Consider the following 27449-nt stretch of genomic DNA (forward strand, 5'->3'; position numbering starts at 1 on the left):
TTGCTTAAACAGTTGCTGATGCCAGTGGTCTTAACTGGGCTTTATATGATGATGTTATAATCTCATTTATGGCATTGTTAGATTTATCACTTGATTTTTCTTCCATTCTCACCATTTTTTTCCCAGCCATTCTGAGAAATTTTGAATGCTGTTCAGTAAGAAAATATTGATTTGGAATTTGAGTAAAAAACCCAGCATTCTGAGGAAGGATGGGGTGAAAGAAGAGAGACCCTACCAGTATCTGCCCTCTGGGACTAGATGTGGTGATAACGATTTGTGATTATGACAATTAATTTATTGTTATGGAATTTAAAAAAAAAAAAAAAAGTATAAGAACAGTGGCCAATCCAGAGTGGGTTAAAAAGGTGTAATTTGCAAATTCCTTGATGCAGATTTTTGGTTGATTGTTGGTTACAGATATGCCTGGCAAAGCAATGGCTGCAAGGCATGCTTGGGCTGATTTTGTTGTGTGGATCGTCAAAGTGATGGTGGTGGGGTATGTTGTGTCCATAGCTATCAGTTTCACACTTGCAAGCTGTCATGAGGGCTTTGTTAATTCATTTTGAGATGCATTAATATTTCAGGCCCCATGTATTTTCCCATCACTTTGCAGAGATTATAACAGGTCTGCTGATACTATTTCAGAGTTCTTCAGTAGTTTTTTGGTTTGTTTTTTTAATACTGCCTACTTTGTAGAATGGGCATATTTAGACTTTCCTGCAAGTGTGCATTTGTCACCATTATTCAGCAGATATGTGGCATAAGTGTTAATAGTATTATGTTTTAAATTTATAGTATTGGAAGGATAAGGCAGGGGGAGGTAGATGTTTTTTTTTCTCCCTAGTTCATAGTTTTGGTTCATCTTTCTTGTTATCTGGTAAATGTCTTCCTCTTCCCTCCCCATTGTCCCCTTCTAACTACTGTGACAGTTTGAAAGAAATGTGACTCAAGCTTCCTTTTTACGTTTTTCTAGTCAAATAATTTCATAATTACTACACTATTTAACTAATACAGAATGTCAATGTGAAAAGAACTTTATAATTCCTATTTGTTTTTAAAGTTAGAGAGTTAGAAATATAACTTAGAGTACTAACAAAAAGTGAAAGCTAAATCAGTCTGCTGATGTCTGTTCAGTTAACCATTTGTGTGGTTGTTGCTTTGTTCTTGTTTTTTTTTTTCCTTGATAGGTAGATGGAGCTTCTCTTGACACAATCTATATGATTGGTGTTAGTCTTGGGGCTCATATAGCTGGCTTTGTTGGCCAGAAGTATAATGGCAAAGTTGGCAGAATTACAGGTAAGGTTTTTAATCCCACTTTAATGTACTTTGTATTGTTGCCATAGCTGCTAAGCATACAGATGATAGCACTGAAATACTGACAAATGAGAACTGATTATTTAGTTACATACACAAGGAAAGATGTATCCCTATTAGAAGTTCAGAAAATTGTAAAGTCTACCTTCAGGACGTAAGTAACAGCTGAAATTTTCCAACCTGTTTACCTCTAGTCTCTCAAATGAAAATTGAGTGCTACATCCAAATGCCACTTAAGTTCCATGGCATACTACCTGAGTTTCTGTCTAGTTGATGGAGCAAGTCAGGTCCTTCTGAAGGAAAGTTCAAAACCTTTTGGTCAGACCACAGGGATCAGGGACAAGGATCTAGTTTCAGTGTGAGGTATCTGAACATGGTGTGGGCTTCAGTACATTGGGCTGTCTGCTACAGGGTGATTAAATCAGGTGTCCAGCCTGTGAATGGATACTTCAAATCTTACCTTATACTTGTTACATCTTTCACCATTCTAATCTGTGGGAAGTGGTGCATACAGTGAGAACGGGAGTATTGTCATTTGGGTACATCTTTCCAGACCAGCGTTGCATGAAGTTTAGGATTAACTTTTAGCTGGTTCTAGAGCAGAATCCACAGTGCCCATTTGGTTGCACAGGCTCCAGATGCTTCTTGTGATGAAGGAGCAAAACTCACTGCAGCTCACTAAGAAGGAAGCTCACTAAGTTAATTATCAGAAAAGGTGCTAAGCAAGCTGAAGAATGGAAACTTGAGAAGAATTGTGCTGGGTTTTGTTCTTATCCCAGGAAAATGAAGAGTCACTGATGAATAATGCTTAAATATCAGTCTTTATATCTGTAGAAACAGACCGCAGGGTTTGTAATGCCTGTGTTATTTTCACTTAGGTCTTGATCCAGCGGGCCCTTCATTCACTCAACAACCACCAGAGGAGCGACTGGATCGTACTGATGCGCAATTTATTGATGTAATTCATTCAGATACTGATGGTAATGACATAGCCTTAACTTTCCTATTTCAACTTGAGAAAAGGCAGGAAAGCAAAAGAGAAGGGATAAGCTTTTTCTGTAACATCCAAATAGGGCTGCAAAAGTATGTTTTATGTTATCAGGTGGATTCCTGTGCTGTTGCTTTCTAACAATGTCTATACTTTAGAAATCATACTGTATGTTACTATGCCTGTTCATCAAGAAACTTAAACTAAATTTTCTTAATGGCTTAAGCAATGATGGCCTGTTTTGTTCAGTTCTGACATGAGTAGCCATGTTACTGAGTGAAGTTTCATAACCGAACCTGAAAATATTGAAATAACTTATGTCCAACAGCTAACTGAAGGCATATGTAGATAACCGTATAGTCAGGAGTCCATTAAATGTCATGCAAAACTAACAATTCTGCCACTGTCATTTATGTCTTGTTTGTTATAGTCTGTTCCTTCTGAATACAAAAAAAACCCAAATCTGCACATTGAATAAAGTGTACCTATTGCATTAATTTATGATACTGCTATTTCCAAAATAGTTTAGCATTAACATTCTTTTGCTGTGCTAGTGCGTATGAACATAGAGGTTGTAAGCACATAATTATCTCTGAATTAGTCCCTTCTGAGACAGCCAGTCTCAGCTGTATCATGGTAGTACACTACAGATCAACTGCTTAGAATTCTAAATCACATTACTGTAAGGTTAAAATCAAAAACACTGTAAAGTCTGCTTCATCTATGCTATAATCTGGTTTATTTTTTTTCTCAAAACTGTTAGTGAACCTTTCAAACCTACCAACACTTGCCCCATGATTTGTGTAGTTTCATATCAGTTTCTTTAATAGTATAAACATTAACAATTTAACCATACAAATTTATATATGAAGCTTTAAAACATCAGTTTTTGTAATGTTCCAATTATGTCAATAAAAATAATTTGTGGTGAAATGAAAGGTAGGTCAAATTGTGCTACATCTCACCCATGGTCTTTTATAGGACAGATACAGATTTTTCTGTGTTGATATACTGCTTAAGTTAGTGTAAAATCCATTGTCATGTACAAAAAATGGAAAAATTTATCCTAATGAAAATTAAATTGGTAAAGAATTTTGGTTGCAAGAGAGAACACAAATTTCATAAATTGTGTAAATAATGTCTCAGCTACAGCACCGAATAGTTGCTTCTGTTCTTTCCTTTTTCTTCGTGGCAGGAGGAATCTTAAACAAACTTGTATACATTTCTGTACAGCAATTTACATGCATATAATTTTCTTAAAAAGAAAAAAACTCACAGATTTTTACTAATAACACAACTTCTGTTTACAGAACAAAAGAATTGTATAATTGCAAAAGTTTTCTTAAATGTTTCCATGCTATTTTATTATGAATGTTATGATAAATAAATTACTGCATAATTCTGTTTCTGTTTTTCTGATTCATTATGTTTTTACTTTAGCACTAGGTTTCAAGAAACCTTTAGGAACCATTGATTTCTATCCAAATGGTGGAATGGATCAGCCTGGTTGTCCAAAAACAGTATTCAGTGGTAAATAAACATGTGTTCGATTAATGAGAAAAGAGTTTGAGATCAAATAACAAAAAAGGTTAAGCTAAATTCAACGGATGCTTCACATATCTGGTAATATAGGAGCTGAGGGCATTGTATTCTGTCTTTTCCATCCCCACTCAGCAAATGAGAAATAACAAAGACATTTGACATTTTTTTAAAAAAGATCTTCCGCTAAGCCTACACATTCCACCATACCACTGTTATTGGTATGATGGAATTATATTATTATATTATATATGTGATCTGCATATAGTGATAATTATTTTTCGGTGTTTATTTGTGGCTAGGCATGGGGGAAGATGTTTGTGTCCAAGTCATTTGGACAGGGTCACTTCCATATGGCATGCAAGGCAAAGCTTTCAAGTCTTCACCATGTCTTAGGTTCCTCCTGGTTGGCAATGCTGAACTAGGTTTTGGATAGGCCTTTCAGGCTGTAGGATGAAAACAGTTTTATGACATGATCTTTTGCTGCAGAATTTTTCTTATTTCAGCCTCTGTAAATCCTAGGCAATGTTGCTGCCTATTGTTTTTGCTCACTCCTTTTCTCCTTTTGGATATGTTTATGTCTGTCTATGTTTCTACTACTAATCTGCACAGTGCTGTCTGGGAGTATGGGAGAATCTCTTAAGACTTAGGATTATCTTCACCTGTACTGTATATATTTTTTGTTTGTGTTGGTTTTATTTGTTTGTTTGTTTGGTTTTTTGTTTGTTGTGTGTTTTGTGTTTTTTTGTTTTGTTTTGGTTTGTTTGTTTGTTTTTTCTAGGAGAGAAAGAAATTTAGTACCTCTGAAAAAAACTAGATATGAATCTCTGAAGTATTTCTCAGAGTGCTTTTTCTGCCAAAATGTTCTGCACTGGATGCAACAAGACAAATTTTAACTCAGACTCAGCCTTTATAACTAAAAATTCTGTAAATTTAATGTGACTTGATAGACTATTTCTTACATATAATACCCTGCAGACTTTTTTCTATACCTGTAATATTCAAAATAGTCTTCAATTTCTTCTTCTTGTGTGTGTGCGCCCATTTTTCACACTTAGAGGTCAGTTAACCAGAGAATAAAAGCATGGTTATCTAAGAATGACTGAAGTAAATGGGATTACTTTGATAGTGTCTTTTCTTTCGTAAAGAAAAATGATTACATATTCTTTGTATTATTTTTTTCTTTCCTGAAGGACTTCAGTATTTTAAGTGTGACCATCAAAGATCTGTCTTCCTCTTCTTAGCATCTTTGAAAAGAAGGTGCAACATAATAACATATCCTTGTGACTCTTACTTGGATTACAAGAGAGGAAAATGTGTTGATTGTGAAGCTTTCCAGCCTATGTCCTGTCCAGTACTGGGTAAGTGTTACAAGATCTGCTCTGGGCTGGGTGAGATTTTCTGACAAGTCCAGATCTTTCTGGGGCTAATCCAGAGATCTGTAGAGATAGATCATGTGCAGAGCTGCATGCTGCTTAAAGTAGTTTAAAGTTCATGTCTTTGCTTTATAGTTTTCTCTGTCAGACACAGGTATGGCATGTTCCTAATCTCTGATTATTATGCTTTCCAATCTGAAATGAATCCACAAAGTATTTCCTTTTTACAGAGAAACTGCTGCTACTTAGCTCATTGCTTTAGGCTTTCACAGTGTGTTGTCATGCCTAGAATGCCAGTGGGTTTTATTTAGCAGTAATAACCGTTATAGAAACTTCATGTTTTCTCTGGCTCTTCTTTTGGAATCAAGCTTTTATTTGGAGGGGGTTTCAGTTGTTTGGGGTGTTATTGCTTTTAGAGAGGATCTGGAGACAGTTTGAAAAGAGCTACAATAGTGTGAGTATTTCCTAATTGGTAGTTTTCTTAGGAATGAAATTTCAAAAATATTTAATTAGAAGTTGACTTTCAGTTTGTACCTTGTCTTTTTTACATCCTACATTAGAATATACACCCTATAGTAGTTAGATCAGGTTTGAAGAAAAAACATAGATAGTAGTTCTGTATGCTATTTTATAAGTAAACCCAACCATAATTGGACCTTATGGTAGGGCAGAAAGTCTCCAGGATTTCCCCAGCATTGTTATTAACCATTCCTGATGCACTTACTCAGAATGCACAGAATGCCTGAGCTATAAGTGAAGAAATATTTGAGCAGTCAGCTGGCTTTTCTTTTTTTTTTTTTTTTAAAATAACTGTAAAACCTATGAGGACATGGCAGGCAGCTGAATCTGGGAACTGAGAGGAGAAGCAGCATCTTTCTGCTGCAAGCTTTCCTGCTCGCTGCCTTGCAGTGGAAGTTCTGCAGCCTGGAACTAGCCCTCGTTGTCCAGACTAGGTATAGAAATCAGAGGCAGACAACAGGATCAGTCGTTTTAGAAACAAGGACTGTTATCGAGCCCCAAGGACAATAAGCATGGAATTGTATAAACTAGAAGTTTTTTCTACTTTACATTCATAAGCTTATCTAACATTTTAGTAAGTAACATCCACAATAATAGACTAGAGGGTTTAAAACATATACTTTAGTGATTCAAAAGAGATAGGAAGAAATTTTACCTAATGTGAAGCTGTAACTGTTCTCTGCAAATATATGGGCTACTTTTTTGGGCTTGTTTTTATTACCTCTGCAGGAGTTTGTCAGCACTATTTTTTGGAGTTAGTGCTCTAGACTAAATAGATTCCAACTATTACATTATTATGATTTTTATTATTCTAATAAATTAGAAGAACAAAATGCTTGTATATTACATTCTCTAATACTCAGGGGATTCCTGCATTTTCCAAGTCAATTTACTTTCTCAGAGAATATTTAAGAAAATTATAGCCAAATCTGTCACTTTGGGTGAGTTTCTTTTGTGTAATTTTATGTGTATCGGGATTTTGCTAAATGTCTGAAATAAAATATTTAACTTTGGATTTTAGGTTATTATGCTGATAGATGGAAAAAAATGCTAATCCCAAAAAGTTCACCAACAAAAGCTTATTTTGATACCTCGGACCAAGACCCATTCTGCAGTGAGTGACTGAATGCATGCAGAACAAACTGTGAAATATTTTGGCTGTTGTTTATTAGCTGATCTGGAGTGAAAGCATGTTAAAAGTAGAATGGTATTGTTAGCTGCTGTGTAAAATGATGTAATAAACCATGAGCTAAGTGTCATTTCAGAGACTGGAGGAAAAAGAAGAATGATTGTGGCAGAAGAGTAAGCAATATATGAATTGAGAAAGAAATATGTCTTTACAAGTAGTGGGATGGGCTGCCAAGAGGAAGAAAGAAGCCAGAAAATGAGAATCAAGTAACAGGGAAAAAGCTGGACTGAGAGAACCTGCTTAGATGAGATCATTGCTGTCATTTTCAGAGAACAAAAATAGGAAGCAAGGCTTCCCTGGGTGGGGGGTGGAAAACAGACATCTCTGTGTTCCAGTCCAGGAGGAGAGCACCCCACAGTCAACTAGAGCTGCTCCAGCTTTTATAAGTCCATGTCTCCCTAGGAGTAACACCACAGAGGAAAATCTTAGCTGACTGTTTCAGGGTTATACTCTATGGGTATGAATTCTCATGACATGGGCTTTAGCTGCAACAGTTTAGATATCTACCCATGCATGTGGAGGTCCAGTTTAGATCCTTGTCCAATTTCTGTTTTTATTAACAGACTTTACCACCATAAGCAAATGTTAGCAAACTCTTCCTCTAATTGGTTATGTTAAAGGCTCTTTGATTTGGGGTGTGGGGACAGGCTTACAGGGAATGCAAGTGAAATCAAATTTTCCCATTAGCTTTTTCCATCATCTTGGCAAGTTTTGTGACAAGGGACTGAATATCTCGTGTTATAGTGGTAATCATGGTTACTCACAACACCATTTCTTCCAAAGGGCCAAGGAGATGTTAACAAAGATGTGATCAATTTTTGGGCTCATAATTTAGGAGTAAAGAGTCACTATTCCTATCATCAACCAGTGAATACTTTTAAGAGTGTGATAATAACAACTGTATCCTGTTGAGGTCTTTCTTTGAATCTTATTTCCTATTTCTTTTTGCAGTGTATAACTACTTACTGGAAATTACTACCTGGAATAAAGGCACTAGGAGAGGTTTCATTAAAGTTAAAATAACAGATTATGCTGGAAACACAGTAGAATCAGAGATGAATAGGTATGTTGTGCTTTGTCTCTAAATCTTTTTTATTACTCTATAGAACTAATTTTCTGAGCTTCCTAAACCTTTTAACTTGCTAACTTGTAAGTCAAAAAAGTATCATGGGGTTGTTAAGACTTGGCCACAGCTCCTTTTCCTGGATATGGCTCAGTGTCAGAGGCAAGGCTTCTCACACTGAAGAGATCCTCTCTCCATTTATGAACTACCCCAGGTCCTTGCATGGTCCTGGTTTGAATCCAGTTCTAGTGCCCTTGTTCTGAATGCTCAAAGTCAATACATCTTATGTGATCTCTGATCTTAATAATAATGCTTAGCAATGATTAATTTTACTCAGTTAACAAAACCCTGACTAGAAATAATGTTTTTCTTCAGTGAAGCTTCGACATTTCGGCAATATAAAAAAGTCAAAATACTAACTGGATTTTACCAAGACCTTGACAAAATATCAAAAATTTCCTTGACCTTTTCTACGAAGACTTTAATAGGCCCAAAACACAAACTTAGGATTCTCCAGATGAGGCTGAAATCCCTTAATAATCCAGAAAGGTAAGTGTTTCTCATATATCAAAGTTGTTTATGAACTAAACTGTGCAGGATGTTTCCTCAGAAATCTGTATTTCCCCCTATTGATTTTTTTAATCACATATTCCTAAATGCATGAATATCCTTCTCAGCCTACCTAGAATCAGATTTATCATGTGGAAGAGCTTCTCTCTATTTTAACATTTAGTGCACAGCACCCTTTTTACATGTAGATGTCAGGATGCTGCTTGTTACCACAGCCTGCTGCTGTCTGGTTGCAATGGATTTTCAAGGACCACTTAAGTAGACAAGCCTGACTTACACCTATGTGGTTAAGTTCTCTTCCAGAAGATAAATTTTATTAAGCACTTTTCTGATTTTAATCATGTGTCCGTACACAGCTTTTCACGCTTAGATGTGAAATGGAACACTTCAGTAACTTCTGTGACTGGAACAGGTTTTTTGTCTTGTTGTTGAAGGTAAAGACTTTCCAAGACCAAAACACAGTCTATGGTTGCCTACACTTAAAAAGAAATCATCTGCATTTTTTTATAATTAAGTGTCATTGCTAAGCTTTTATTAATTATTTCTGGTTTAAAGTACTTCAGCAGTATTGCCATAAGTTCATTTTTTAGATCTCCAGAGTTACTTGTACAATACCACTAGCAATTAAATTTTACATTTTCATCTTGTGAAAATAATGTATTACATGGAATAGTTAAGAAATACCCAGGAGTAGCAGGAGTACTTTAGTTTGAGTTGTTACATTTATTTGTTTCATATGAATGGAAGGTTCAACAAAGTCAGAATTTAAAATAATAGTTATCAAGTAATGAGTGGGAATAATATCACAATAGTAGTAAGACTTACTTATTTTGTTAACTTGAGAAACAACATTTAAGGCTTTCTGATTTGATCTATGATACTAGTTTAGTAGGAATTGGGTATGATTCTTTGTAAAAATTATGAAACCTTGTAAATTAATCTACTATTTCATATTTACTGGAAAAGAGGACGAGACAGGTAGGAGAGTCTTAGGAAGAAAGAGAACACTCAATAATCAATAGTACCCCAGAATGCATTTACATTTGACTTTGCTAACTTGTTGAATGCCGTAAGTCTCAAGCTCTCAGGTGAACTGACATGATTTTATTTAAAAGTATTTGGTGATGAGAGATAGTTAAAGCTCTAAATCATATTGCAATTTGATTTCTCAACCCCATGACGATAAATCAGAAGATACATTTCATGGAATCCTGTCAGCATTCAGGCATTTTTCAGATAGTGATCTAGCAAATAAGGAAGATTTTCAGTGAGCAGCCCTTACTGATTTTGAGTTTTCATTCTGTTACTCTGACTCTTGTTAGTTTTAAAGTAAGATGCACTTGATTTGCTTTAAAATAGGACCCACTAAACTCTTTCCTATGGAACCTCATCAGATGGGAGCCATATAGGCACATTAGGTACTTTCACATAGCAATGGAAAACAGTGTATTGAATCAGCAGGTGAAGGTAATTTAAATGCAGATGTTATGAGACTATTGGATTGTGTAATTGCATAATTGCTCATTGTAATTATAACTACCTATATTTACCTTATTCCATTATATATAATTACAACAATTACTTGACTACAGGATAATTAACTAGAAACTACATTAAAATATTTAAATTATTCATATAATAAAGTAGTAGGTAAAAATCAGGGGACAGGTGCAGGGATAAAAGACAATAGGAGTCTCGGTCTCCCCAGATCTGGGTTAATAGCAGACAGTGGGAGTTTGGCAAATATCACTGACAATGGCCTTCTGGGCTGGTCCATTATTCACACAGGTGCTGTGTGAACATGAGGGTGCTAAAAGGCATATATAATTTTTGGACTCTTCTTCTGGCCTCACAGAAAAATCATTCCTGCTAACCCATAAAACCAGAAAGTTTTTCTGACTTGTGTGTGTCCAGGTGTCAGTTCTCCCAAAGAGCTTTTGAACCTGTCAGTCAATTCAAACTCAACTGATGGGGAAGGTGAATGTCTCAAAGATACTTAGCCCAGCCACTCTTGGGGTTTTTTTAACCAAAATGAGAACACAAGTTATAAAATAGAAGACCTTATTAATCCCTCTACTGAACAAGAGAGTGGTGTGCCCTTGCAGACAGCCCTTCTAGACAGCAGAGAAGCCACGTGGAATGAGGGACTATGAAAGCCTCACCTAACCAAAAAAAAAATTTGTGTTTTGCTCGTTATTGGTGAACAGAACCTACTCCTTTCTCAAGGCTTCTCTCCCATAAGGCATTCCTAGTACTCAATAATCACAAGCTTTGGTGTGTTGCATGTCAAATGAAATACAATATTTTGGAAAACATACATTTTTATTTCTAGTATTCATTGTTACTGTTTGCCTAAGTATTATATCCCCTGGGGTTACATAGAGGCCTTGCCAGGTGACAGCTGCTGTTGAAGAACTGGCTGTGTGAACACATTGTGCTGCTGTGTTGCAAATACTGTTGCAAATGTGCCCAAAATACAGCATTGTATTGTTACATGGGATATTGAAAGTCAAGTGAGGAAACAGATACATATAATAACCTCTAATTTTTCTGGTTGGAAATTTGTGATTTATTTCATGATACTTTGTAGGGACTTTTAAAGTGCTGGCAATTTCTGTGCTTTTATGTCTTTTTTTCTCCCTCTACAAAAATCATAGTAAACTATTAAATTCAAATCAGAACAAATTGTGAATGAAGAACTGAATGAAATTCTATGCTTTGCATCATACAGAATACTGGAATTTGTCTTTAACTTCTTAGTCATAAAATCTACTATCATAGCTTTGTGGGGTCCTTAAAGGGCCTCAAATTCTTATCTAGAAGTCCATCAGTCCTTTCACATACAGACAGGTGGGGCCTCGACTGGTTGGATATGTCACACTAATGGGCAACAACAGAAGTGCCTGGTGGGATGTTCTTTCTCAGACTTTGTCCTTTAGCTGTTTCACTGCATGCTGCATCTCAGGCCAAGGTGGAATGTGTTGTATAGCCACTTCTGTGAGTTCAGAGCAATATAGAAGATAATTTTAAATAAAGTAAGTTTTGTAGCTTGTATGCCCTTAGAGGTGTCATCAGAGGCTATGCTACTTGTTTGACTGTTCAAACCAGCTCTCAGCATCTATCTGTAGTAGCACATGAAGGGCAGAGCTATGAGCTATCTCTGCCCTAAAAGGCAGAGTATCTGTGTTGACCTTAAAAAGAAGATTGTGTCTGTGTGTGACTCCCTTTGTGACCTCTGCTTGTAGTATTATGCAGTTCTGAGTGTTCTAGGTGTTTACATGACTAATTACTTTCTTGCATGAAACTTTCTTATGCATGCTACCATTGCAACTGAAAGAGTTAGAAGATATAATGGTGTGGTTTTCTACTTTCCTCTGTGGAATTAAAGCAGGGAAACTTTCATACCTAGGGATCTCAGAGTAAGTTATTCAGGGAAACTTTCATACCTAGGGATCTCAGAGTAAGTTATTCAGGCTCAGTGTTAACAGGAATTGGACTGTTCTTGGACAATCGTTCTAAAGAATTAATTTAAATGCAGATTAACAGCTTTAATGGATGAAGTACTGCATCTTTGCATTTGAGACTAATGTGATACACTTCTTATCATGCCACTTTGCACCATTCAGCTGATTGTTGTTCTGTCTGGCAAAAAAATAGAGTGATGCATAAAATAGAGTGTAAACTTAGACAAGAAGACATTCTTGTCCTGAGTACCATCTCTGAGAGGTGGTAAATGCTGGAGGTTTCATAAATCAAATACTGAAATATTTTTCTATTAATGTTAACTTTTTCTGTTGTGCACATTTTTTTTTTTTTCTGCTTTTGTAGGCTGCAGCTGTGCAGATATGATTTTGTACTGATGGAGAACACTGAACTGACTTTCAAACCTATTCCTTGCCCAGAGAAGGGTACATGAAGAGAGAGCTTCTACTAATTTAATTTGTCTTATAGCAGTGACATTTTGATTCTTCCTCAGGATAAAGACTGCAATAGGAAAGGAAATGAGATAAGCTAGATTTATTTTCCAGAGTCTACCTGCATCACTTACTTGGAGTGCCTTAGGGTGAAATTACTTGAAAAGTTCAGATTCTATGTGTTTGGGAAATTTGAATAAAGTAAGTGTATTGTGGTCTGTTTGTTATTATTTGTTAGCAGTGAAGCAACCACTGAATTAAATATGAATTATCTACATAATCCTGACACGTTATTTCTCAAGTCATACATGTATTTAATTATTTATTATTTGTAATGGCTTTTACATGGTAACATTATTATGTGTCCACTAAGTGAATTTAGTATACTGTACATGTAATCTGCAGATCTAATGCACAGCAGTTTTGCTATGCTATGTTTATTGGATAAATGAATTCACATTTTCTCATTATAGAATCGCTCAGTCTCTGATAAACTGGAACAATAAGATCTCTGGGCACATATGTAAAATTGCTATTTAAACGAGTTATCTTTATGCTCACCATAGATGAATATTATTGCAACTGTACAGATTTTTTTTTATTAAACCTATGGGCAGGGCAGTGTTGCTTCAGATATGAAGCAATTCTAAAGTCTGTTCTGAAGATAATAACTTAAAGATGAAATAAATGCATTTTCATTATGTTTCTTTTTGGGCCTCCTGAAATTAGAGCTGCTGCTCAGGCTGAGATTGATGACAGCTCTTCACCTATTGAAATGTGAGCAGGAATAAGCCCTACATAAAGATCTCCTCCTCCAGTTAAGAAAAAGGTTTTCCAGTGCCAGATTGCCTTTCCTGATGGTACTGATTGAAGAACAGATATGTATATTTTTCTTCTTCAAGGTTGTTTTATGTATTTAACCCTGGTTTCTCATATAAATGAGTCATATGCATGTTATCCTTTTCCTTTCTTTCCTATGCCATTGCTGTCCCTGCTCTTGACAGCAACACTTAGTTGAACCTATTGATCAATTCATTTGAATGTCAGAGTGGGATGTCCAAAACCTATGAATTCAGTTTTATTGAAAGTCAACAGTTGGCTTAGAAAGAAGATGGACACTGGTGTCCTAAGGAAGGGAAAGCAAGTTATGACTTTGTGCTTTCCATTGCAAGAGGCAGCTCCAGCATGCTGGTCAGCGTGTGCAAAGCTCTGAACCAGCCATTGCACATGCTTTTACTTTGGCTAGACAAGCAAGTGCAGACTTTCTCATAGACTGACTTTAAAAAATATATATTCTATAGAAATGTTAATTATGTTACCATAGATGTTTTCAGGTGGTGTCTTTCTCAGCTTTATCATTTTATTGTACACCTCTTTGTTCCTTGCCTCTGACAGAGTCATTAGGAGACACACAGGAAAAGACATTTTTCTCTGCTTATATGCATGTGGATGGAGAGGTGTTCTTGTTTTTATTTTATTGTTTTATTCTGTTTTATTTTATTTTATTTTATTTTATTTTATTTTATTTTATTTTATTTTATTTTATTTTATTTAGTTTTATTTCTCTCTCTCTTTTTTTTTTTTTTAAACTACTCTTATTCTGCTTTTAATTCTGCAGGTTTTTGTCCAGCCTTCCTCTCATTACTCCTAGCTTCCCATTTACAGGTCTCTGAGCCAAGCCTTCTTTCTTTCATCCCCTTGCCTCCAAACACTTGTTTCTTATGTCCCTTTATAAAAGTGACATACATTTCAGATGTCTTGAACTAGAATCTTTCAATGGGTGACACAGATGTTCAGGCATAGAAATATATCAAATGTCTTCTTACATTTCCTTTTAAAGTTGCTTTCTACATCTTCTGTAAAGTTTTATATTTTTATATGTTTTTTGTTTCACTTTTATATTTAATATCCTTTTTTTACTTTTTTTTTTTCATTGATTTTGTATCCTGCTGAGAAGACCTTAAATATGGAGGTGTGAATATGCTTTTTGACTGTAAACTTTTATTTTGCTTGAGATACTCCATTTCAAGTTAATATCCAGAAAAAATAATGAAATTGTATTAGCTCTAAATTGGCAGCATAAAGGGTAGATATACTGCTCTTTCCAGTAATGGAACTGAGTGCTTGTTTACTACCATAGCTATTATTAATGTTGTTGTCAGATGAGTAGTTTTTTCCCCTATTTTGTGGATTGTTCACCCACGTAAGCTTGACTTTGAACAGCTCACTCTATTTAAAGACAGAGACATATAAACGTCTACCCTGGCAGCATTTGCTGGGGTCAGCATTTTCACTACAAACTATACACTTTGCCATTTACATGCCCCAAAATTAGGATAGTCCTCTGGTATTGCAGCCCTTGGAAAGGTCAACTTGCACTTATATGTGCTTTTAGGCAGTAGTCATAACTCACGTACAATGGAGTACTAGCCTCATGCATCCTTTATCTATATTGTAAACATATTGGCAAAGTGATGGCTACACAAGCAGTCATGATGTGTTGAGTTGTGGGGTAGAGCATAAGACATGTGCGAGAAAAAGTGAAGGACTGAGATACCTTTCTAGAACTTTTTGGTTATAAATGCATGGAAAAATGTGAGGTAATGTGCTGTTGAAAAGATGCAAGGAGACATACAGACATGAATAACAATGTTGCACGGTGGTGAGATATGAAGGTAATAATAATATTTTCACACACTTTAAGCATACCTGTAAGAAAGGTAGGACACGAATAGTGGTTTGTTGCCTTAATTTGGGTATACTTTGGATAAAAAGCAAAGAAGCAGTGGAGTTAATAAGGAAGTTCCAATAAAAAACATGAGACAGAAAGAAAATTTCATTTTCTAATTTCCCATCTTAGTTGGTAATTTCGATTTGTAAGAGGGACTGTTCCAGGCAGTGCATTTCCATCACTTAATTGCACTTCTCAAGTGGCTAATCACTTGGAGTGTAGCCTTGTGTCTCCCAGCACCAACAAAAATGTACTGTAATTGTTCGGAAATGCATTGCTTTTTATGGCTCACTGCCACTTGCTACTTTGTACTAATTCTGTCAGCTCCCTCAAGCTCAGCAGAGAATACCACAGAAAATGAAAACCTTCCAAGGAGTTCCCTGTTCTGAAGCAAGTGGTGATGACAGTTCAGTGGAGCACACTTCTGCATCAGAGCTGAAGAGAGGTTGGACTCATTGCAGTATTGTTTTGCATTCTTTGTCAGAATACAAAATATCCACCAACATTTTTCATTTTACTACGTATGTTTTCATTAGGAATATTCAGAATGAGCTGAAAACTCACAAATCAATTTCTATTGCGAAAATCTAAAGTGGAGAAATAGGTCATTTCAAACTATATGGTGTTTCAAAAAGATGGACCCAATTTCAAAGCAGTACGCAAGGTGCTTCAAAAAGATGGACCCAGTTTGAAATCACTATATCTCTGCAACCACGAACCACCCATGAATGAAACTCTTACCGCTTGAAAGAATGAGACGTAGCACTTCAAATGATTGCCACTGAATGCCTCTGCCAACACACAAACAGCCCCCAGCCTCAGTCATTCGCAAGATGATGACCCTGCAACACAATTGACATTGAGTCCATCTTTTTGAAACACCCTGTAGTTTGACTTGGAATGAAATATCTGCTTTATAGAACTACCCTAAACACTCGGATTTTCTTCTGGTTCAGTATTTGCAATAAGGACTGGACTGCTGTGTGCCTGGTGATACTGTTGTGCCTTGGTTTTCTCACCTGTAAAATGGAAAAGTGTCCATTCAAGAAACGCTTCTCAATTTGTAATGTTAAATTTTGTTAACTTTATTTTAGAAGTTTGCTTGTATCTAGTGTGTTTAACTGGAAGGAGCAATCTCTATATATGTGAAGAAAGATATATCCCGTGAGTAAATGTAGACTCTGTAATTAATAAGTATATTGTGATAATACCAAAGGGATCTCATTAGTATATACTTACAGTAATGAACTCTAAATTATTTCTATCAAAAGCAACAAGCTTGGGAAATCTAATGCAATATTTATATTTAGTGCTTAGTCACAGGGAGATGAAATTGTTAAGTGGCAGGTTTATAAAACTAATATAAGCTTGTTTTTCTTGTTTCTTTTAGACCTGATTTGTATTTGATAACATCATCTTTTCTTTTAACTATACTATTTCAAATGACATGGCAGTGAGGATATGTCAAGAAACTCATTAAACGCTAATAGTAAGTGGAGTAAGCAGTAGCTTACATAGACAAAAGACTGTATAATACAGATGTTCACTGCATCAGTCTCAAATCACAATAGGTTGAAGCAGTCTAGATCAAAGGCATGTAAAAGAAGACCATTTTCCAGTTTAATTTGAGATGGCTTTATTGATTTCTGTGATACTATATACAGTTAAGGCTGTTGTTTATGATCTCTGCCTCAGCTAAGGATTGATTTCACATTGTGTTTGCTTGTTTCTGTAAGGTGAAGTGCAGATACATGTTGGTGGAATTAATGGCTAAGTTTATATACAGCCAAGTGGAAAACAATTTAGTAAGGAGATGCTGAAAGCAGGTTAGGTATCTTTTTAGGAAGAAGAAAGTCCTGTAAAAGCATCTGCTCTTTTTATGTGAATTTTGTAGTTATGGGTTACTTGTAAAGGAGCATTTAAGGGTAATTAGTAATCACTCAAGACATTAATGTTTGGATGGCAAGTGATGGACCAATACAGCACAACTGATATGAGTGAGGAAGGAAGGTTTCAGACATGGGGACCTAAAGAGGTACTAAACCTGGATTTACGCTAAGTCCAGAGTCACGTACTGTATTTGACAGCTGCCTCTGATGGCAGTCAGTGGGTACCTCAACTTATTTTTTCACTTTGAAGTTTCCAAGATTTCTTCTGAAGCATATCCAAATTTATGCATCAGTTTTAGTGCTGAACAGTTTGACAATGCCCACTACCTAGCCAAGATCTCAAGTCGAAGCATGCTTACACCACCCTCTTCAGACTGGTGGGCAAGCTTGGTGCACATCTTATGCTTTGAACTGAAGTACACAGAAAAAGTTGAGACAGATTCTGCCTTCTGTTAAAACAGTGTAAGAGAAATGATATGCTGCTGTTCCCTACAAGACATAATTTAGAGTTAACAGACTCTGTTTGGAGTACAAGCTAGTCATCCATGGGATCAGGGAGGTTTAGGTTTACATCCATGGATTCCCACAGGACTGCTGGTGTCCTTGTGCTCTGTGCCCTCCTGGTCTGGGCTCACTTTCCTCCCTCCTGTTGAAAGTGTGCTGGTGTGCAGAATGGAACTAAAATTGGCTGAGATAGGGAAAGCACAGGTGAACCGTGTACTCAATGGGAGTGGGACTCTTTAGCAACAGGCCTTACTTCAGAGGCTGCTTCATGGCAAATGTGTAAAATGGGCTTACTCTTAAAAGTCTGTGTTCAGTTGGTCTAAATTCCAGACGAACTGTCTGTCCTTTCCTTCCTTAGGGAGCTACTTGAGCGAATCCAGCGCAGAGCCACAAAGATGAAGAAGGGAGGGGAGCATCTCCCGTATGAGGAAAGGCTGGGGGAGCTGGGCCTCTTTAGCTTGGAGAAGAGGAGAGTGAGGGGTGACCTCATTCATGTTTATAAATACGTAAAGGGTGAGTGTCACAAGGGTGGAGCCAGGCTCCTCTCGGTCACAACTAACAATAGGACAAGGGGCAATGGGTACAAACTGGAACACAGGAGCTTCCATTTAAATATGAGAAGAAACTTCTTCACAGTGAGGGAACCAGAGCACTGGAACAGGCTGCCCAGGGAGGTTGTGGAGTCTCCTTTTCTGGAGACATTCAAAACCTGCCTGGACGCCTTCCTGTGTAACCTCATCTAGGTGTTCCAACTCCAGCGGGGGTATTGGACCAGATGATCTTTTGAGGTCCCTTCCAATCCCTGACATTCTGTGATTCTGTGACTCTGTGTGACTTTCTAAAAAGGTGAAGAACCAGCTTGTGTGCCGACTACCACAGAACCTTGGATGCAAGATCTTGCTTCCTGCTTGACTGTTTGAGTAATGGAGGAGTGGTAATTTTATCACGTTTATCAACTGCAAGCAGTTTACACATTAATTGCATAGTGTATTTAACCTTCCCATATCTAAGTTTCTTATACTGTTCTGAATAAGAGTGTAAGGAAAAGGGATTATGGTCCTAACAATACAATGTACAGAGAAACAAAGGATGAAATATAAATGGAGATGAGAAAAATGTTAGGATTTTAGAAGAAATGAAAAAGTAGTCAGAAGAGGGCAGCGTTTTCACATAAACTATAAACCAACAACAATACAGAAAACATCTGAAATTGTTCCTTTCACTGTAGCTAAGCATGCCAGTGTGGGCTCAACCTTGTCAAGGAAACTACAACATGCACAAATTTTGATCACAACAAGAATGCTTCTCTTTTGTGCTACCTGATCTTCAAAGGACAGAGTTCTGGATTTGTAGTAGTAGTTTTTGCCTGTTATGTTCAGACATTAGTGTAAGCAAAGGTTCTAAGATAAGTAAGCAAAGGGAAATGAGATTTTTTTTCTTTTGTTACAGGCAAATGAACTTTGAATACTTTGGATATTAAGGTCAAAATACACTTGCTTAAATACTATTGTAGAGAGGTAGGCCAATATTTAGATTAAGAACTAACAAAGCACTAGTAAACTAAATGAATGATGCTTTATTAATGTATTCTTAATCATATCAACCTGTCTCAGTATTTATTCTAATTCAATATTGCTGTGGTTTAACCCCAGCCAGCCACTAAGCATCACCCAGCCCCTTCCTCACTCCCCACTGGTGGGATGTGGGAGAGAATCAGAAGGGTAAAAGTGAATAATAAACTGGTGGGTTGAGGTAGAAGTAGTTTATTAGGTAAAGCAAAAGCTGTGCACACAAGCAAAGCAAAACAAGGGATTCATTCACTGCTTCCCGTGGGCAGACAGGTGTTCAGCCATCTCTAGGAGATCAGGCCTCCATCATGTGCAATGGTGTCTTGGGAAGACAAACACCATCACTCCAAACATTCCCACATTCCTTCTTTTTCCCACAGCTTTATATGCTGAACGTGAGGTCATATGGTGTGAAATATCCCTTCGGTCAGTTGCAGTCAGCTGTCCTGCCTGTGTGCCCTCCAACCCTCTTGTGCACCCCCAGCCCACTTGCTGCTGGTGTAGGGTGAGGAGCAGAAAGGGCCTTGGCTCTGCGCAAACACTGCTCAGCAGTGACTGAAACATCCCTGTGTTAGCAACACTGTTTCCAGCACAAGTCCAAAACATAGCTCCATACTAGCTGCTATGAAGAAAATTAACTCTGTCCCAGCCAAAAAAAGTATAAATATATAGCCATGAAGACTGTTTCAAATAGTGAAACAATTGGTAGACTACACTGATTTTACACAGAACTTGTTGCAGTCAGTAGACTCCAGCTACAACGAGTCTGTAACTATTCCAGTGAGTAAATCACTGTAGTGGAAAAAGAGAAACCTCAAATTTGAATGAATATAATTTGTGAACTGATAGAAGAGATTATTAAGATGTGCTTGTTCTAACTTTGACTCCTGAGTGGAAGGAGTAGCCTTGTGGCCATGTCTCTTTGCAAGTAATTTAGCCCAGAGTAGGTCAGGGCAATGAAGCAGGAACTCCTAAACTGTTTAGGTAAGGCTTTCTGAAGATCACCACCAGTGTAAGTAGGCAAACTTCATAAAAATTTAACACAAACAGGACAGTTACATGGATTATCTATCGGTATGTGTTGGAACTTTTCCACATGAAGACCTTTCCTCAAATCTCAAATTAAAATGTCCAGCATCTTAGCAAAGCTTCTTAACTTGGCCATAGTTTCCAAGTGACTTCAAGACAGGAGGCACGTCATGGTCAGCAGCTCAGAGGAGTAGAGGGAGTTCTCATCTCATCTACCTGTAGATACTCAGTCTGCAGTTTGTGGAAAAGGGTAAAATGTAAAAAATACAGACCAAAGAGGAAGACTGTAGTCAGCTCTGTAGCTATACCTTAAATCAGCAGAGTTCCTTGAACATACAGGGATTTACATCAGTAAAAAGTAACCCAAGTGTTTTCAGAACCCTCGTTCCAAACAGTGTATGCAGAATATACATCTGTTGTGTTCTAGGAATGGGAACCCCATCTGCTAGCTGTGCAAGGCAATGCAATTTGAACACATATAATCTATTCAAAAGAGAAAGGAAAAAGCAAGGCAGTTAGAGGGTTAGGAGTCTTGACTTTCCAGAGACTTAATATGCTTGTGTATATTTAAGATGGGAACTTTGCCCATGTTGAAGTGCTTCTAACTAAGGCTGTTATGTCCTTTTAGCTGGTATGTCAATGAATCCCTGCAAGATGTAAGATAACACAGCCCCTTCTTTCAAAAATCCTTAGTGAATTAAATTCTACAGTGTTTTAACAAAATGATTTGAAAGTAGGAGAATTAGGCTGCAGTGGGGTTTTTTTGTCTTTGTTTTTGTTTTTTTGAGAACTGACAAGCATCATCTCCTGCACATAGTAGTATTATGTTTTTCCTGTATTCAAGAGAAATCTATTGTACTTATCACAGTAATAATATCTTAAAACATATTTTTAAGTTGCTCAAACTAGGAGTCTAATTGAACAAGCTTGATGTTCAAACTTGCAACCTCAGAATGTTTTCTTTGTCAATTAAGTTGCACGAATCAAAGCAAATTCTTGTAGCTTTCTGGTGGGTGAGAAGCAGTGACAAGGGATTTCCAAGAATGAAGTAAAAACCCCTAGTAGCTGAAATAAAGAAATATATTCTATCAAAGCAAGCCTGGTTTGGTTTTCTCAGCGTTTCAAAACAAAGTCAGATGTTGGGCAAGCCAATGCTAGGGATGCCGGACCTCTCACTTTTAAAAACGTAAATCAGAAATATCTTAAGTGAAGGCAATTATAACTCTAAAATTATGTTGCTGGAAATGCAGTGGGAATGAAGGAGGTGAAATCAGAAGAAACATCAGCCTAACATCTGACCTTTTATTGATGCAATTCTGTAACTCTAAGTCTATTTTAATATGTGTCAAATGTCAAAAAAGTCATTTTCTTAAGGTTTGGAAATCTATCTTGAGTGGAAATTTGGATCTAGACACTTGGCTGAGTGATGACTCAACTTCAGTTAATGAAGTTTTTAGAGTTTGATTCAGTAAAGCACTTAAACGCCTGGTGATATAAGTGAAAGATTAAGGTGAGAATTAAATAAGCACTCAAACAGGAGCCTACCTAATTGCAGTCCCAAGCAATTAGGTATTTTTTGCTCAAAGATCAAAGATTTTCTTAGTGCTCAAAACTGTCACAAAACATTAAGTTTGTGTATAATATATGTATTATGTCTTTGTTCCAATTAAGAAAACATTATACATAGCATAAGGAAGGAGCAAAGGATGTCTTAAAGGCTCTACTGATCTCCCCCTTCCATCCATCTACTCCAAGCTCATGTATGTGTTTAGTCTGTAGTTTCCACCCTTCAGTCAAGTCTAAGGAGAAAGCAGAGAGTTAATCATAGCGTGGCATACTGCTCAACACAAGGTGCATTGTCATGTATTGGATGGCAAGGCACACCCCTAATCCTATAAAATATAGCTAGACGTCTTTATTATGGAGGCAGAGCAGACGGGGTTTAGCTTTTCAGTTCTGATTCAACACAATTCTTTCACTTTGAAGTGTTTGATTTCCAGCTGATTTTCCTTAAAGGAACAGAGGGCCGTATGAAAGGTGTCAGGAACTGTGCTTGTGGTTTGAAGGTGTTGTGGTGTATATAATGCATATTATCGCATTTTAAGATAGCTGAATTTTGGATATTTCCCAATGTTTTGACTAGCAAAACACATGGGATCCTGGGAGGGCCACATTATTAAAGAGACATGTATAAATTGGAATTTTTCCAGAAACAGCATGACTATCTGTTGAGATCTGTATCCTTCTAAGCCTGGTTGAATTGGAGGCAGTAGACTTCTATACTTGTCCATGTATATGCATGCAATAAAAGCTTCAGGTCTCATATAGGTTATTGTTAACTTGTCAATAGGATCCCTAGGCAACCCCCATTATCAATAGCTAGATCTAATTTAAAAAGTGGTTTCTTTTTCCTTTCTCATTTTTGCATTCTTTTCTTTCTGAAATAAGAGACAGTTCTGGTCAGCAAAATTGCCAGATTTCATTTGAAATCATGTGTCCTTATTGTGGAAAGAATACTTTAAAAAATGTCTTAAGCTAAAACCAGTTCGTAAACTAATATAATAAACACATAATACAATATACCAGGTGTTTCAAAAATATGGATCAATTTTGAAATCACAATCCCTTTGAAATTGGGTCTGTTGCTTTTTCCATGCGAGACACGGAACCTGACACACCAACGTGATGTTCACAGAGTTCACTTTATTGTCACACGGGGCTGGCTTTATAGCAAAGCTACCCTGTCCACGCACCTTACAACAATGTGATTGGTTGTAACTCGTGCTATACAATAACGTGAAAAGCTGCATGTACTGTCCAGGCGCTCTGCACGCGTGTGTCCGGCGATTACTCACTCATTGTTACCTTCTAATGGTGCTCCTTTAGTTTCTCTTGTCTCTGGCTTCACCTCTCAGGCAGGCTGGCGACAACCCCATTCCCCCGGGCGGGGGGGGGGGTGCTCTGCCACTACATGGGTCCATCTTTTGGAAACACCCTGTATAATGACATAGTATATAGCTCTATCAGGTGAAGGACTTGTGCTGATTTATGTTTCAGCTGGTCCATCTGCCCTTATTTCTGCAACCAAAAATAGTTTAATTGTTGTTGTTATGGGTTGTGAGGATTTTTTTGTTTTTTTTGGGTTTTTTTTTAATGTCTCTGAATAAAACTTTTTTTTTACCCCTTGCTATTGCTATCTTTCTGGTTGTTCTTTGAAGTACCTACATCTGTATTTTATTAAATATGGTAAACCGAGGAAAGAAAACAATATGATTGGATGAAATGAGGTCAAGAGTTTCACCAACTGTTCAACAGCTCACACAAAAAGGCTGTGGGTTGTTGCAGTTTGAGTGGGGAGCCTCGGAGAGGTCAGCGGGACAGGGAACATGCAGATAGGTATCTTTATTGAAAAAAAGAAAAAGACAGAGGCTTTATCCAATATCTGCAAACAGGTGTGGAGACTTGAACAGAAGCTGACCTCATTGCTCTGACAGGTAATGCAGAGTGATGTGGACAAAGTGCAATTAGTCACTGGGACAACTGGAAGATCCCTGCTGATAACCCTTCAGACATCTACCTTCCCTGCAAATGTAATTGCTACCCAACCTACTTCGGTGTATTCTGACTGGTATCAAAACCCTACCGTTTAAATTGTTCCAGCTAAACAGTGTCCCCTTTATTGGAACAGGTTAGGTAGCTTGTAGATTTGAAGACACAGTAACTACCGAAAGGAGAGTGATGACAAGTCTCAAAGAGTGGAGCCAGAAAATAATGCAGATCTTCAACCTCCTGATCAGCAGTGTGAGAGAAATAAATGAAAATGTAGGAAGTCTTTCAGAAGGAGAGACAGTCACTAGACAAAAACAAGCCCTGGAACGTGCTCAGGGAAAAGGAGGAAGATTTTTGAGTGCAGTGTTGTCTGTGAAAAGATCTTTGAATTGGTAAATAGGGATCTGTCCACCAGGGGCACATTGTTCATAGACATAGTTGCATCCTGACCTGAACCAGATGGGGTTTGTTCTAGTTCAGATGAGTGGGTTTTGCAGCCAGAGCTGGATCCTGAACTGTCTGTCAGCTGAAGAAGTGCTGCCTCCAGTAAGCATTGCTCTTCACCCTGGTACACTCTTTCCTGGGAGTCATGCCACCCAAACTTGGCTTAGCAGTCAGCTCCTCCTTCTCCTGCCCACACAAGCACAGAACAAGAAGTCCCCATCCCCAGAACTGGCTCTGTGTCTGGCATCTCACTTGTTCCTGCACCTCCCTTCAGTAGCAATTTTTTCTCTCAACAAAAGCAACCCACAGGACCACCAATGCTACTTTACTGCTTGATTCTTAAAGGTAGATGCTCAGTGACTGAATAAACTTTCTTGGCCAGTTATTCTCACCTTCCAGGTAGACATGCAACCGAAGAAAAAAGAACCCCGATAGACAGTAACATTATCAACATTCTTCAAAGGGCAAAGTCTGAAAAGAGAAAGAAAGAAGCGTTATAATATCTGCTCATGAATGGCTTTCAGGTCACAACTGAAGGACTGGAGCAGTGGGACAGCTAGTGCAGATACTCCTCACTCCATGTCCTCTCTGCATATTACATAGGAAGCTTCAAGTCTGTGAGGTTGCAAGGTAGTCTATTTTTTGTTTACTAGGTCTTGATGAAGTATTCAGCAGAGCCAGTGGACAGACTTATGCTGATTGCAATGGACTTGAATCAGCCTACATTGACATTCCCTATGCCCACCCTCAAAAAAAAAAAAACAAAACAAAAAGAAAAATAACAAGATATTATATCAACATCCAATCTAAAGCCAAAGGGGGAAAAAATCTATAAACACCTACCTACATGAGGTACAATGTTAATTAAACTTTGAAAAAGCAATCCATTTAAAAAAATAAATATAACTAGAGCTCTTTCAGTAGTTTTATCCTGTTATATACAGGGCCATAAACATTGCATTTGGTTTCTGTCTCATGCAAGACTCACAAAGAAGAGATAGTGCTTTGCAGCATACAAATCACTAGAAAAAAGATCCAAGACTGAATAAAATAAGCTTGAAATTATTCTCTAGATGGAGATGCAGCTTTTGCCTACAGCATTAATATATTACAGTTTGACATCTCTAAAATATAGCTGTGAAGAATGCTGTGAACCTGCTAATTAATAAGACTCTTTTCATTTGACATTTCATTAACCTAAACTTTTTGGTTTTCTGTAGATTGAATGCATGCATGCCTGTTTTTAACCTTTGTACAATGGCTCCTAATGTTATAATTAATTTATTCCTGCTAGCAGGAGGACAATATTGTGCTGCAGAAGTAATTCAAAGTGAGTAATGCATAATTTTTACTAATCAATATTGTCAAGTATAATATTTTATTTTCTCTGATGACTTTTAATTTTATAGAAATAATGTATTCTCAGAAATACAGAATTCTAATACTTAATTTAGCTTTAAGCAGTACACAGGCAAATATTTAGAAGGGTTTGGAGCAGACATGAACATAAAGAGTTAAAAGTACCATGCTTGCCCTGGTAATATCTCCGGTTATCCAGACTACATCCAATGTCTTCTAACAGCACCCTGTGTGGACGCCCTTTTATTTGTGTAGTACAGTAAATGAGTCTGGGGTTTTCTGCAGAGAGGCCACTCCTGAATCCTTCGGTTGCATGTCTACCTGGAAGGTGAGAATAACTGGCCAAGAGTGTTATCCAAGAGCTGCAAATGTCACATCATATGAACGGTGGAGATCGGGTAACAACTACACCTGGGTCCTTTTGACTCTGACGCTACATCACTTCTAAAGGCCAGATTCATTCCTCACTTTCCCCACCTATTTGTTCAAAAGAGAAACATGTTTGACAAATTGCAGTCTGTGAGGGATTGAAAAGGAGCTAAGGGGAAATTTTGACTTCTTACAAGACTAGGCTGGTCAAGTTTCTTTGTTTTGTTCTGCTTTGTTTTTCTCCAACTATGCCCATGGTACAGGAAGAACTACAAGGTTTATCTGATGAAAAAGGCTAGAAATGGACTGTCAGAAAGAGGGTGAAGGGCATCAAAATACCTATTATCTGTGAGGCTGCAGGGTAAGGAGTAACAGTCACCAGCTCTTCTTCCATTTTTAGCCAAGTAGAGACAGAAGGACTGACATCATGTCAGTGGGTTAAGGAGCACCTTCCCAAATAGGTTGGGGTAATCACAGGAGAAATGATTTACTGTGGAGAAATGATCTCTAATTTAATGAAGCTGCAGCCTAATTAAACTATATAATTTGCATCTTGTCCTTCTTGCCTTTTACCTTCTTTTCTTCCTTCTTGGCGTTATTGCTGATGTCATCACTTTGCAGAGCTCCATGAGGGGAATTTGGTAGTTCCTTGGCTACCTGCATTCATGGGCACCCAAAGGTTGTACATTGCATTGCAATGCTAATGCTAGATGAAACAGAAGAAGTATTGTTCTGGAAATGACTCACGTGTGAAAAGCGATCAGTTAGTTCACACATTTGTCATTAATGTTTAAGGTTTTGTTTCTTGTGACAGATGCAGTACTAAATATGACTAGCTGGGTACTTCTTCAGCACAGGTATCAGTTGATGTGAGTTTTACTACTGATTTAATTCCTTGTGAAATTAGATTTAAGGCCTCATGAGAACAAGGCCTTCATTGGGTGGGCAAGGGAAGAAAGAACACTCCATGTCTGGGAAAATAAAAGATACTTCTGCAGGAGGTAACTGGTTTAGATATGGTAATCAGGAACTTAATATGTTAGTAAAAAGGAATGCAAAAGAGGTGGATTGATACTGGTTAGAAAGAGCGTACAGTAACTGTTATTGATGTAGCCTGCTGCTCTCTATATTTTGCATGTCTATGATCAGGTGAGACATAGAAAGAAGATGCTCAGTAAACCTTTATAAGCAAAATAAACCCTGTTTTTCTTGTTAATGTAGTAGTTTAATATTAATGTAGGTTAACGTTAAAGAATTTTATTCAGTCATGGTAGTGAGTTATTTTAAACAACTGATTGGAGGAGCTCTTACTTTTTTTTTTTTTTTTTAATCTTAATCTCCAGTGCCTTTTGTGAAGCAATTTCTTATGTAATGCCTGTATATTAATGTCATCACGATCGGAGAATTTTATAACAAGAATGTTGTTGTTACGACATCCTTTCCCCACTTCTGTCCAGTGTGGTGATAAAGAGGTTTTCAGGTATTTGGTTATGCACAGACTGTTTTGAATTCATGGCATTTTTCAGTGTACAGAT

At 37.3% G+C, this 27449-nt stretch overlaps 1 protein-coding gene across 2 annotated transcripts in view; it reads left to right on the top strand.

The window, feature by feature from the left end:
* The window catches only part of LIPI (lipase I), a 21726-nt gene extending 9036 nt beyond the window's left edge, over positions 1-12690 (top strand). For both annotated transcript variants that reach the window (XM_065064210.1, XM_005511436.3), the window contains exons 3-10: positions 1188-1296; positions 2193-2294; positions 3743-3832; positions 5035-5202; positions 6758-6850; positions 7877-7988; positions 8364-8537; positions 12387-12690. In XM_065064210.1, coding sequence (XP_064920282.1) covers positions 1188-1296; positions 2193-2294; positions 3743-3832; positions 5035-5202; positions 6758-6850; positions 7877-7988; positions 8364-8537; positions 12387-12474 — 936 coding nt within the window. In that variant the 3' untranslated portion in view covers positions 12475-12690. The remainder of the gene's footprint in view (positions 1-1187; positions 1297-2192; positions 2295-3742; positions 3833-5034; positions 5203-6757; positions 6851-7876; positions 7989-8363; positions 8538-12386) is intronic.
* The last annotated feature ends 14759 nt before the right edge of the window (positions 12691-27449 follow it).

This window comes from Columba livia, chromosome 1, assembly GCF_036013475.1.
Source record: "Columba livia isolate bColLiv1 breed racing homer chromosome 1, bColLiv1.pat.W.v2, whole genome shotgun sequence".
Taxonomy (NCBI): domain Eukaryota; kingdom Metazoa; phylum Chordata; class Aves; order Columbiformes; family Columbidae; genus Columba; species Columba livia.